General features: G+C 45.3%; 1 protein-coding gene across 3 annotated transcripts in view; it reads left to right on the forward strand.

Annotated features, from left to right (window-relative positions):
- The window catches only part of MEGF6 (multiple EGF like domains 6), a 136,577-nt gene that overhangs the window by 105,229 nt on the left and 17,712 nt on the right, over positions 1 to 13,636 (forward strand). For all 3 annotated transcript variants that reach the window (XM_042478729.1, XM_042478727.1, XM_042478730.1), the window contains exons 18-27: positions 185 to 319; positions 1,760 to 1,885; positions 3,512 to 3,643; positions 4,573 to 4,701; positions 5,591 to 5,722; positions 6,860 to 6,988; positions 7,719 to 7,847; positions 7,976 to 8,104; positions 9,393 to 9,521; positions 10,736 to 10,864. In XM_042478729.1, the coding sequence (XP_042334663.1) occupies positions 185 to 319; positions 1,760 to 1,885; positions 3,512 to 3,643; positions 4,573 to 4,701; positions 5,591 to 5,722; positions 6,860 to 6,988; positions 7,719 to 7,847; positions 7,976 to 8,104; positions 9,393 to 9,521; positions 10,736 to 10,864 (1,299 nt within the window). The remainder of the gene's footprint in view (positions 1 to 184; positions 320 to 1,759; positions 1,886 to 3,511; positions 3,644 to 4,572; positions 4,702 to 5,590; positions 5,723 to 6,859; positions 6,989 to 7,718; positions 7,848 to 7,975; positions 8,105 to 9,392; positions 9,522 to 10,735; positions 10,865 to 13,636) is intronic.

Below are 13,636 nucleotides of genomic sequence, written 5' to 3' on the forward strand. Positions count from 1 at the left end.
TATCTATCTATCTATCTATCTATCTATCTATCTATCTATCTATCTATCTATCTATTTGTTTATTAACCCCCAGTACAGGATTAAATTGGAGACCATTTGTATAGAAAGGAAACTACCAGCAAATGACATCCTCTCTTAGGACCATATTGATTATCCAGTTTGATACAAATGTCATTCTTTTCAGGATGCGACCCAGGCTATTATGGTGCCAAGTGCAAGAGCAAATGCGATTGCCCAGCCAGCGCACCTTGCGATCATGTCAATGGCGAATGTCAAAAGGTCTGTGATGAGGGCTACCATGGAGAAACTTGTAACCAAGGTGAGATCCATGTGGATGGTTTGGGCAGGACAAAGCTTTGGGTGGTTGTTTGGATGAGATTTCTAGGTGAGGACTCTGAGAACTTGCCTACAGCATTTTGGATCAAGGGAGAAGGGGGTACGATGTGGAAACCTATGAGGTTTGCTTGCTTTAGCAGAAGACCTGTTCATACATGCCCCAGGGAATATATATATATATATATATATATATATATGCCACAAAATGTCCATAATTGTCCTCCAGTGGTTGTGGGGACATTTTTGCCACATTTCCCATCCATACACCAATTCATAGCCAGAATAAAGTGGACAGTACAGTGCGCCCATGCGCCGTAAATGGGTGCACCATACGCGGCTTCAAGCATACGCTGAAGCCACATGGCAATAAAACATGGAACCCTGGGATGTGTGGTTTGTTGTGGCACCAGAGCTCTCTGAGGGAGGATCTCCCCAAACTACAAATCCCAATATTCTATAACATTGAGCCATGCCAGTTAAAGTGGCGTCGAGCTGCATTATTTTTGCAGATGCAGCGTGAGTTAGGGCTTTCTCCCAGGTAAACATGGGCAGGATTGGAGTCATTGGCTGCATCCGCACTGCAGAAATCATCCAGTTTGAGACCGCTTTAACTGGCTCAATGCTAGAGGATCCTGGGAACTGTAGTGTTTGTGAGACATTTAGCCTTCTTGGTCAGAGAGCTCTGGTGCCCCAACAAACTACAATTCCCAGTTCACAGTTTAAACATCTGCAAATTTCTAGCACTGAGCCAGGGCAGTTAAAGGGGTCTCAAACTGGATGATTTCTGCAGTGTGTTTGGGACCTATATTACCAAATTGGTCTGCAAGGACTCATAGAATTAATAGACAGAAGTTTAATTGAATTGTGCAGGAGACAAATGCACATGTAGTGCCATTTTCTAATTTCTGTCTCTTCATTTATGGCCATGGATGCTTGACCTCTTAGGAAGAGTTGCAATTTTAGTAACCAAAAGCAAGAAATCCTTTCTCGTCTCCGATTTTTCACATGACGGAGCAATTTGGCCGACGAGGAGGAAAGATGATGGAGGAGGTTTGGAAGCCTATAAAAAGAAGGTGGTAGGAGCTTTTAAGCCCGCGGGGAAGTCTTACAGGAAATAACATACATTTTTTTACGGCAATGTTGGGTTCTGGGCTTGGATGTGAAATCTGGAAGCGATTAAAAATGAAGAAGCGCATCTGTCAGTAATTAACCGAAAGGAAAGAATGCACAGAAATGATGCCGCCGTTGCCTTAGATCTCTAGATTGGTGTTTCTTCCCCATGAAACAAATGTAGAACACAAACTACAAAGAAATTAATGTTGTAAGCCGCCTTCAGTCCCAGTCTTGGAAGAAGGGCGGGATATAAATAAATGCAACAACAAAAACAACAACAATAATAATAATAATTAATGTTACTTTACAGAATGTCCTGAAGGGAAGTTTGGGGTGAACTGCCTACAGTCCTGTACCTGCAATGGTTCACCTTGCAGCCGATTCAATGGCCAATGTCACTGTGTCCCTGGCAAGACTGGCATGGATTGTGCCCAAGGTAAGTGTGTTCAAATGTCTCTGGTGCCGAAGCTTAAAGGAGCCAGATTGCAAAGAGGAGCAGATGGAAAATTTTCTCACAAGAAGGTGGAGGGTGTCAGAATAGAGATATCTCCCCCTCCGGAATCTATGTTTACCATTATTGTTGTTGTTGTTGTTGTTGTTGTTGTTAATTTCTATCCCGCCCTTTTCCTAGGGCTGGCACTCAGGGCAGCTTATAACATTAATTATGTGTCTAAGTGACATAATTAATGCATCTTTCCAGGGAGGGCCATTTTCCATCTACCTTAAAAGAGGCAATGGTAAAACCGGTGTTGAAAAAGCCTCCCCTGGACAAAAACAACTAATAATACTTAATTAATAATTTGTTTTATTTATATACCGCTATTCCAAAGATCATAGCGGTGAACAGCAAGTAAGCTAATTAGCAAGTAAGCTAATTTGCCCCCAACAGTCTGGGTACTCATTTTAGCTCCCTCCTCGGAAGGATGCAAGCCTGAGTCGAGCTTGGGCCCTTTTGCTGGTCTTGAACTCGCAACCTTGTGGTCTTGAGTGAATGGCTGCAGTACAGGCATTTACCCACTGCGCAACTACAGGCCGGTCTTTCTTTTACCGTTCCTGAGAGGGCTGTGGCCATCCAACTCCAAGCAGTCTTGGATGAAATGGATTATCTAGATACATTTCAAACCAGATTTGGGACGGGACGGATGATCTCTGTCTGGGCATCGACAAAGGAAGTGTGACCCTGTTGGTGCTCTTGGACCTCTCTGTGGCTTTCAATACCATTGACCATGGCATCCTTCTGGGAGGCCTGAGAGAGCTAGGCATCGGGGGCACTGCACTCCAGTGGATCCGGTCCTATCTCTTGGGCAGATTCCAGATGGTGATGCTGGGAGACAGTTGCTGTTCTAAAAGGGAACTAAAATTTGGTGTCCCGCAGGGTGCCATTCTGTCTCCTACCAGTGATGGTGAACCTTTTACAGACCAAGTGCCCAAACTGCAACCCAGACCCCACTTATTTATTGCAAAGTGCCACGTCCCTCTGGCTTTCTAGTAAGAAACTCTGTCAAACTGTGTGCTAGGGTGACAGCATGTGTGCCCACAGAGAGGGCTCTGAGTGCCACCTCTGGAACGCATGCCATAGGTTCGCCATCACTGTATGCTATTTAACATTTACATGGGGCAGGGTGTTAGCAGTATGCTGATGGCACCCAGATAGTCTCGGATTGCTGCAGTGACTAAGGATGGCATCTGTCCTCTGAATGAATATCTTAAGGTGGTAATGGACTGGATGAGGGAAAACCGACTCAAACTAAATTCTGATAAGATGGAGGTATTCGCCATAGGAATATCCTCCCACCCTGAGGCCTTGCCATTCAACAACAGAACAATACACAGATTAATATGGAAATCACTCCTCCCAACCCAAGATCACACAGTATATATATACCCCACTCTCTTCCATGCCAGCATTTGAAGATGCCAGCCACAGATGCCGGCGAAACGTCAGGAATAAACTCTTCTAAAACGTGGCCGCATAGCTCAAAAAACCCACAAAAAAGAATTACAGGGAAAGCGTTTCCACATTGGGTAGACGTCCAATGTCTTTCTCTTTTCTTGGCTTCAGATTGCCCTGCAGGTCACTGGGGACAAGGCTGCCAGGAGATCTGCCCAGACTGTAAGAACAACGGCCGCTGCGACCCTACCACCGGCGTGTGCCTCTGCACTCCTGGATATACAGGCAGCCTTTGTCAGGATGGTGAGCAGCCCTTTTCTTCTTGCTTGGTTCTGAAGAAGTGGTGCCCAGCTGCAGAATACCAGTTAGTGATTATATGGCAGACTTGTGCCAGGGACTCCTCTGGTTGCTAATGCCCAGATAGGGAAGAAGGAACAGCCATCAACCCTCCCATCACCCCACAGGTATCCTAAGCAGACTGCTTTGCATTCTTCTTAGTGGTTCAGATCTTGGCTACAGTTACTCATTTGGAAAAGGTAAAGGCAAAGGCAGCCCTTTGACATGAATATCTAATCGTAACTGACTGTAGGTGGCAGTGCCCATCTCTGTTTCTAAGCTGAAGAGCTAGCGTTGTTCAAAGATGAATCCAGTGCCAACATGACTGCACCAAAACACTGTTACCTTCCCACTGAAGTGGCACCTATTTAATCTACTTGTATTTGCATGCTTTTGAACTGCTAGGTTGGCAGAAGCTGGGACTAGTGAAAGGAACTCATCCCCCCATGTGGCACTTGAACCTCAAACTGCCAACCTTCTGATCTTCCGATCATCAGACTTGGCGTCTTAACCACTAAGCCACCACATCCCATTACTCATTTGGAAACTCCCTGAAAAAGGCTTGTGTGGGAGCATTAGTTTGATAGCGCACTAAAGCAAAGCCAAGGCAACAAACACTGTTTTGATGGCCTTCCAGTTGTTTCGGACTTCTGCCCCCCGAATCCCAAACCATTGGCCAAGAAGGGTAAGGCTTCTGGGAGCTGAAGTCTAAAACACCCGGAGGACTGGTGTTTGGGGATCGCTGCTCCAAAATATAATGGGAAGGATCCTTTATCATCCTTCACTCCCAACAGTCAGAGAGTGAGAGATGGATGTTGAGACTGCACAGCAAGAACGGTTTTGGCTCTTCGAGACTTTGCATGGTTGCTTTTTAATCCCCTGCCTTTGCTTTGTAGTGTGTCCACCTGGTTTATTCGGTCAAGATTGTCAACTGCATTGCAACTGTGGGAATGAAGGATACTGCCATCCCGAGACGGGGAAGTGCAGCTGTGCCTCAGGATGGACTGGCTACAATTGCCAAAGAGGTATTACGTCTCCTCTGTTGCTGTCATGTAAAGTGTATTCTCCATCTGAGATGGGCATCATTCATATAATGCGCACACCAAAGGACATGTCTCTGAAGCAAATGTTTTGGTTCTGCACACCAGTGCAAAGCAACCGATGCTAGAACAAGGAGTAATGTGGCCCAATGCTTGCAGAGGTAGAGGAACACTATGGATACGATGTCACTCTCCAAAGCTTTGTACATGTAGGGGTTGCTTTGCTGGGTCACACTAGAAAACCATTGTGTTCCAATCCTCTGGAGCACAAGGTGTAGGATCACAGCATCACAAAACTGGAAGGAACCACAAATAACTCTGTCCCCCACCAACCATATTTAACATACCAAAAAAGTACAATCTGGGGAGATTCAACCCACCATGGATGTCTTTGATGAATTGGGGTTCCTTTGAAAGGCAGAAGAGGGCAAGCGGCAGGACTTGCTGCCACCTCGGCTACTGAGCTACAGCATTTTAAATAGGAATTTGCAAGCCTTGTTTGCAGTCTCTCTGTCTCACAAGACTTCCAGTCCCTATTAAAAATGGTATAGAGGTAGAAGCAAATAATCTGTGAATAACTTTTTGTGGGTTTTTCAGGCTATGTGACCATGTTCTAGAGAAGTTTATTCTTGACGTTTCACCAGCATCTGTGGCTGGCATCTTCAGAGAATGCTGGCATGAAAGAGAGTGGGGTATACACTCCATATACTCACTCACTTCCATGCCAGCATTCTCTGAAGATGCCAGCTACAGATGCTGGTGAAACATCAGGAATAAATTCCTCTAGAACATGACCACATAGCCCGAAAAAGGATAATAAGGATAATAGTGATAGAAACAACACTTGCACCAAAGTCTAACCTTCCCCTTTCAGCCTGTGGCGCTGGCCGCTGGGGTCCTGATTGTGCCAACACTTGCAACTGCAGCAACAGTGATGGGAGCTGCAACTCCATGACTGGGCAGTGTCTCTGTGAGGCTGGCTATACTGGGATCCGCTGTGATCAGAGTGAGTGCTGTCTTAGATGTTTTCCTGTTGAACATTTGGCGCATTACTTATGCTTAGAGGGTAGAGATGTCATAAGATGTCACTGCAGATTGGCTGCAACCTCCCTTTTCGGCAACCGCTCCCAGATTATGGAAAGGCCTGCCAGATGAGTGCTTTGACCATTGGATTAGGACTCTGGAGCTATTGCCACGCAGCAGGATTAATGAAGCTTGACACCACTTTAACTGTCATGGCTCCTTCCTATGGAATGCTGGGATGTGTAGTTTGTTGAGGTACCAGAGCTCTCTGATGGAGAAGGCCAAATGGCTCACAAAGGTACAAATCCCAGAATTTCGTAGCATTGAGCCATTCCATTAGTTTCAAACTACATTATTTCTGCAGTATAGATGCAGCCTTGGAGATATATTATAAACCCACTTTTGTAGTAGGTTCATGCAACCAATTTCTACTCCAACTAACCGCTATTTGCAATTACAGTCGGCTCTCTGTTTTTGCGGGGGATCCATTCTAGACCCGCCACATGAAAACGGAGACTCGATGATATTCAAGACCTATAGGCTTGGATTGGGCACGTGCTCATGAGTGCGCACAGGGCGTGCACCATGGGGGCGCACCCATTTGAAAGGAACAGAGGTCGCCTCTCCGTGAATATTTAAGACCGCGGATCTCAAGTCCACAAGAATGGAGGGACAACTGTACTATGCACTGGTTTGAAATCTCCAAATCAAAGTGGCCTATGGATATCCTTAAATTGAAATCTAAAATCTGGTTCTTAAAAGGAGTAGCAGAGTGCCCCCAAATGTCATGCAATTCAGATAGAAAACACCAATGTTACAGAGCGAATGAGTCTTCCGACGAAAGCACCAGGAGGAAAACAAATGGGAATGGAAATGTAAGAATGAGTTATGAAAATGAATGCAAGGCCAAATGAACAGAAAGATACATAAGTGAAAATGGCAATGCTAGAAATGAATGGATTAACTTTCTTATACAACTCTACTAGAACAGCTAGTTAGGCTTGCAAAAGATGGCAGTCCCTTAGGCTGGTTTTGTTTCATGTCAACTGGCATTGGCAAATCAGCCCATTTACAGTCCTTTCTCCCTTTTGTCTCCTTGTTGTGTTTTGTTTTTCCCAAGAGTGTCCTGAAGGGTGGTTTGGTCTGAACTGCCGACACAGATGTCAGTGCGACAACGCGGCCGTCTGCGATCATGTCAGTGGAGCCTGCGCATGCGCTCCTGGCTGGAGGGGGACATTTTGTGAGCATGGTAAGTCATCTGAAGCTGGGCCTTGGGTTGCTCATAATCCATATTTTTACTACTAGTTGGGTCTCTCTTATCTGGAATGCTGAAATCTGAAATACACTCAGCCCTTCATATCCACTGATTCCTTATCCATAGATTCAACCACCCACAACAAAGTATATACAGTGGGTCCTTGTTATCCACTGGGGTTTGTTTCCAAGACCCTCCGTGGATAACTAAATCCATGGATGCTCAAGTCCAGGGGTAGGCAACCTGCGGCCCGCGGGCCGGATGCGGCCTGGCAAGGCCTTGGGACCGGCCCCAGCCCAGTCCTGCCGCCGATTGCCGCCGGGGCCTTTGGGGGGCAATTGTCTATAGAAGCCTCAGAAACATGCATTTATATTAACATTTTTTTAAAAATTAGCAAATTTTTTTGCGTGTCCTCCTTTTTTTAAAAAAGTGTCTTCCATTTGAAAATTTTGTCCTACATTTGTCTTGGTTTATTTATATATATATTTTTAAAAATTATTTAATTATTTATTTTTTGGCTTCGGTCCCCCAGTTGTCTGAGGGACAGCAACCCGGCCCCCGGCTCAAAAAGGTTGCCTACCCCTGCTCAAGTCCCATTAAAGGCAATGCCATAGCAAAATGGTGTCTCTTATATAAAATTGAAAATCAAGGTTTGCTATTTGGAATGTACACCCTTTTTGGAAGTGCACTATATATATATAGCTCCAATATCCCCTTTCAACAGCCTGCCCTGATGGGTTTTATGGGGTAGAGTGTCGGCGCACTTGCCAGTGCCTGAATGGTGCCCACTGCGATCCTGTGACCGGACGCTGCACTTGTCCTGCGGGCTGGATTGGCCCAAACTGCAACCAAAGTAAGTGCCCAATGGTATCCAATATTAGAGTTTCTTTCCACATTGCTCCACCAGCTGGCTGCAAAAGATCTTGTGGTGAGCATAGGCATGCACATGAACTTCCACTCGTATGTCCGTTCCCTTTGCAGCTTGTCCGGCTCACCGCTATGGGGAGAACTGCAGCCAGGAATGCAGCTGTTCGAATGGGGCTACTTGTGACCGTGTCAATGGGGAGTGCCTCTGTGCCCCTGGATGGAGGGGAGACACCTGCCTACAAGGTATTCTACCAGCTAGTACCTTGATCCTTATTATCATCTCTCACCTTTCTCAGCATACCACATCCCTCTGAAACAAAAGGCCTCTTTGCAAAGTTTTCTGAAACTGGTGCAGCCATTTCTGGCCTTTCCTCCCCAGAATGCAATGGGAAAATGCTAGTCTGGAGCTTAGTGGAGGATGCAGCATCTTCTGTGTGGAGTTGAAGACTTTCATGGCCAGCATCCATAGCTTTTTGTGGGTTTTTCGGGCTATGGGGCCATGTTCTTGAAGAGTTTATTCCTGATGTTTCGCCAGCATCTGTGGCTGGCATCTTGAGAGAGCAAGCGTCTCTGAAGATGCCAGCCACAGATGCCGGCGCAATGTCAGGAATAAACTCTTCAAGAACATGGCCACGTAGCCACAAAAAACTGCAGCATCTTCTTTTTCTCCTGTTTTGCTCAAGAGGAAAGGAAACCTGGGTAGAGGAGAAGCTGGGGTAAAGTTTCACCTTTGAGAAAAGGTTGAGAAATTCTCCTTCTAATGGGAGGAATTCAATGGCTGTCCCATTTCTGCTTTCTGTACTCAGAAAGAAAGTTGAGCGTTGCAAGAAAGCCATTTGGACATGGCTTTGCATCTTGTCAGTGTCCTCAAGCTATTGGCTCCCAGTTCCTGGTGAGTTTCCAGGAAAGAAAGAAACCATTGTACCCAACGGACACATTGTACCCAACGGAAGCGTCATCGTCATGGTGTGCGCCATTATAACGCCCTTAAAAAGAAGCCACCTAGAGTGGCTCCTTTTTAGGGAGTGCATCGGTGGCATGCTATGCGGCTGGCACGACACCAACAAGGGCCAAAAACAGGCGGCATGGAGTCACCCATCTGTATCCCCCCAAGGTTAGAACTAAAGTCAGTGCCCCTGTTCCCTAGCATATGCCAAGGCCTCAAAGCTGTTCTCCCATCTCTTGCGGTCTCAAACAATTCTGTTAATAGATTTTGTGGGTTGTTCAGGCTATGTGGCCATGTTCTGGAAGGGTTTATTCCTGATGTTTCACCAGCATCTGTGGCTGGCATCTTCAGAGAAGCTCTGTTACTTTTCTCATGTGTCTGAGATGACCTTATGGAACATTTTTGTAGTGCCACATTTCTTCCCTATTTCTTTTCACGTTCCGCTAAACAACCCATGAAGCCCGTGGTCAAATCGGTCAAGACTTGCATTCTGAAGTTTTGCTATAGTTTGATCCCCCCGCCGCCGTTTTTAGTTCAGTTCTGATTGGTTGTTGTTGTTGTTGTTGTTATTATTATTTCTTGAAGTGTGTCCAGATGGCTTCTACGGAGCAGGCTGCCAACAACCATGCCTCTGTCAACATGGTGGGACGTGTGACCCAGTCACTGGGCGCTGCACATGCCCTGAGGGTTGGATTGGATTGGCATGCGAACTGGGTAAGGACCTCTTCCAAAGAATCCAAGAACCCATCAGAACAAAGCTGAACTTTCCCCTGGACCCAGAATTCCTGAGATGAATGCAGAAACATGATGGGATAGATTTATGGGTGATCACAATGTTGAATAATATGGATGAGGAATTTATTTGCTCCTCCGTGGCTTCCCCACTATGCTCTTTATCACATCAGCCACAGTTGGCTTAGTATAAGAGAGCAGACCCATACCAATTTGCAAATACTGTATATACTCATGTATAGGTCTAGACATTTTAGTCAAAAAATTGACCCCAAAAACCTAGGTCACCTTATCCAAGGGTCAGTGTAAACACTAAGTCTTTTTAAAAAGGGAATCCTTGGTGAAAGGCAACAGTGCAATCCGTCCTGGAAGCATTGAGCTCCTTCTACTCTCTTCCATCCAGCCTTAAGAGTGAGCACAAAGAGTTATGGCTCCCATGATGTTCTAGGTTCTTTAGCATTGTTTTCCTTTGCTTCATCATTTAGATCCTTTGTTGCATGCCCCTATGTTTTACCCTCGACTTATCCAAGGGTCATATCAAAATCCATAATTTGGCCTCCAAACTTGCCCTCGACTTATACATGAGGTCAACTTATAGTTGTGTATATATGGCAGCCGTTATCTGACTTCTCTGGAATACAGCAAATGCACTGCTTTGGTGATCTATGGTCCCAGGTACACTTTTCCGCACATCCTCCTTAATTCTTAATTCCTGCTCTATGTCCTATCAAGCGTACCTTTGGGTGTTTTGTTTTTAACACAGTTGCAAAATTAGAATCATAGAATCGTAGAGTTGGAAGAGACCCCAAAAAGGGCCATCCAGTCTAACCCCATTCTGTCATGCAGGAACTCCCAAACAAAGCATCCCCGACAGGTGGCCATCCAGCCTCTGTTTAAAGACCTCCAAGGAAGGAGACTCCACTACACTCCAAGGAAGGAGTGTCTTCCACTGTCGAACAGTCCTCTGTCAGGACGTTCCTCCTAATGTTGAGCTGGAGTTTGCATCCATTGTTCCAGGTCCTGTTCTCTGGAGCAGTAGAAATCAAGCTGGCTCCATCCTCCATAAGACATCCCTTCAAATACTTAAACAGGGCTATCATATCACCTCTTAACCATGTTTTTTTCTCAGTTAGCATTTTGAAATCGTGGGATCCTGCCACTCACTTCTCCCCTCTGAAATGATTTCTTTCCCTTAGAATGTCCCCAGGAAAAATATGGGCACGAGTGCCAAGAAAGCTGTGGCTGTCTTCACGGGGGACTGTGTGACCTGCAGACTGGGCATTGCCATTGCCGCACTGGCTGGATTGGAGAGAAGTGCCAAAGCCGTAAGTAAAAAGAACCATAGCATATTCTATTATTGATGGTAACTACTCATATATAAGTCTAGAAATTTGATCCCCAAAAACCTGGGTCGACTTATCCACAGGTCGATGGGCTTTGAAGTCAAACAACATCAGGGCTTTGTAGGCATTGGGGCAAAGTGTAGTGTGAACCATGCTCCGCTGCTGAACTGATCCTCGATTCGGTTCGCAAAGCGCTTTCTTTGTAAGTGGGAATGAGGCCTTGGAGGGCTGATGGCTCCCCGACACTGATCTAAGAGGACCCATCCAGTTTCAAGGTTTTTCAGGTATCCTTCATTGGGAACTTCCCAAAGCAAACTATAGCTGGCAGGGCCTGCAATCTGGTTTCAGTTATCCACCCCTTTCCCCAAAAGGACTCCTTCCAAAAGCCCAGTTTGGTGACGTTCCCTGGCTTCTACCCGCTCCGTGTTTGCCTTGGAGGGCAGCCATTCATCCTTCTGTCCGGGATGCGAGCCAAATAATAAAGCTTGAATGGATCTGGTATGCCTTTGTGGGGTGGCCCCATTTGTAGTAAGATGAGCAACACTCCTTGGGTTACCGACTGCGCCATTTGGAAACAGGGACTCCTGGGATTTAGCCAAATTATACCAGTCCCAGTGTTGATTTTTGCCATGATTTAGCTTCATGGTGGAAAAGTTAGAACCAGTTCCAAAACATTATATGGGTTATGTATGCATGCATGTATAAAGGAATCAATTAATTAATAAATACCAGTTAAGTTTCCCTTGTCCAGAATGCATCAGACCCAAAGTGTTTTTGGTTTCAAAGTTTTTTGAATGCACCTTTGCATACGCATCATGCAATGCATATACGACCCAAATCTAAACACAGACTTCAATTTTGGTTTCATATGTGCTTTATATACCTAGTCTGGATGTAATTTTATACAGCGGGCCCTTGCTAGCCACTGCGGTTTGGTACCAGGACCTCACTGTGGATACAAAAATCCAAGGAACCTCAAGCCCCATGAAATGCGATGGCACAGTGAAATGGGGTCCCTTCTACAAAACGGCAAAGCCGAGGACTAGCCCAGCTTGGATTTAACCTGTTTACAGTTAGCCCTCCTTATCCACGGATGTTTTTATCTGCGGATTCAAGTGTCCACTGATTGGAAATACACACACACACACACACACACACACGCCCATAAGCAAACCTTGATTTTGCCCTTTTATATAAGGGACACCATTTTACTGTGCCATTATATTTAATGGGACTTGAGCATCTATGGATTTTGATATCCAAGGGAGGTCCTGGAACCAAACCCCAGCAGATACTCAGTCTGTCTGTCTATCTATCTATCTATCTATCTATCTATCTATCTATCTATCTATCTATCTATCTATCTATCTATCATCTATCTATCATCTATCTATCATCTATCTATCTATCTATCTATCTATCTATCTATCTATCTATTCTGTCTGTCTATTTATCTAATTATTCTATCTATCTATCTATCTATCTATCTATCTATCTATCTATCTATCTGAATAGGTCTGTCCTGCACTGAGCAAATGTTTGCTGCTTGGACTCCATGTGGAATTGCTTCTACTCCTTCACTGATCTCCTGCATCTCATGATCTTCAACCTGTAAGATCCTGCAGAGAGCTAGTGCCTAAGAGCCCCCCCCCCAAATAAAAACCCTAGTACACAGTTCTTAATACTGTGGTGCACTGGGATATCTTGCATGGTGCTCTGTTGTGCATGCATCGTCACAATTTTCTAACATGGTTGTGCATCGTGTCAGTGTCATACATAGCTCAGTCCTCGTGAAGTTGTGCATGAGACACTGGGATGCAAAATTTTAGTGGATGTGTGTATTCGTATCATGCATGCAATACACATGGCTGTATTGCCTGAGCCTTTTGGTAAGAGGAGGACAGCACACTACAATATGTTGGCCCTGTTCACTACGTGTCCTATTTGTTTGTGCAATTTTTTTAACGTCGGAGCTCCACTTGTGTCTTTTTGGATCTGATGACAGATAGAACAGAAAAATGTCCAACTACTGGAGCAAATCTTGCTAAATGCTCTGGATCAGGGTGATATTGTCCTGGCATGCAAACCTCGCTGGCTGGGGCCAGGAATAACACTTCCAATTGTGTTTGGCACTGCTTCAGGGAGAGCATTTCACACTCGAGTAAGTTGAGAGAGAGAGAGAGAGAGAGAGAGAGAGAGAGTTGATGCAAAACATGGTTTGATTTGCAATTCTTGCAGCTTCCTCTCTTTCTGCCCCAGTCAGCAGCACTTGCTTAGGCCTCCTGATGCCAGCTTCTTTGCTGGACCTTTTCTCTGGCAGTTTCTGCAGAGTGTTGTCTATCTTCAAGGCTCCCAAAGCAGAATAGAGTGGCACTATGACTTCCCTTGATCTAGACACTATACTTCTATTGATGCAGCCTAAAATCGCATTGGCCTTGTTAGCTGCCACATCGCACCTTTGACTCATGTTCAATGTGTGGTCTACTTGGACTCGTAGATCCCTTTCACATGTTTCACACTTTTCCTAGCATCATTGGCTTTTCAAATGAGCCCTGCCTTCTCATAATGTGTCCAAACTAGGAGAGCTACAGTGTAATTGCCTAGGCTTCCAAGGAGGGTTCAGACTGAGTCTATTCTAGAACCCATTTGTTTGTCCTTTTGGCTGTCCATGGTATTGGTAACACTATCCCCCAGCATTTGTTGTTGTTGTTGTGTGCCTTCAAGTCCTTTCCGACTTATGGTGACCCTAAGAGT

This window comes from Sceloporus undulatus, chromosome 7, assembly GCF_019175285.1.
Source record: "Sceloporus undulatus isolate JIND9_A2432 ecotype Alabama chromosome 7, SceUnd_v1.1, whole genome shotgun sequence".
NCBI classification, from domain to species: domain Eukaryota; kingdom Metazoa; phylum Chordata; class Lepidosauria; order Squamata; family Phrynosomatidae; genus Sceloporus; species Sceloporus undulatus.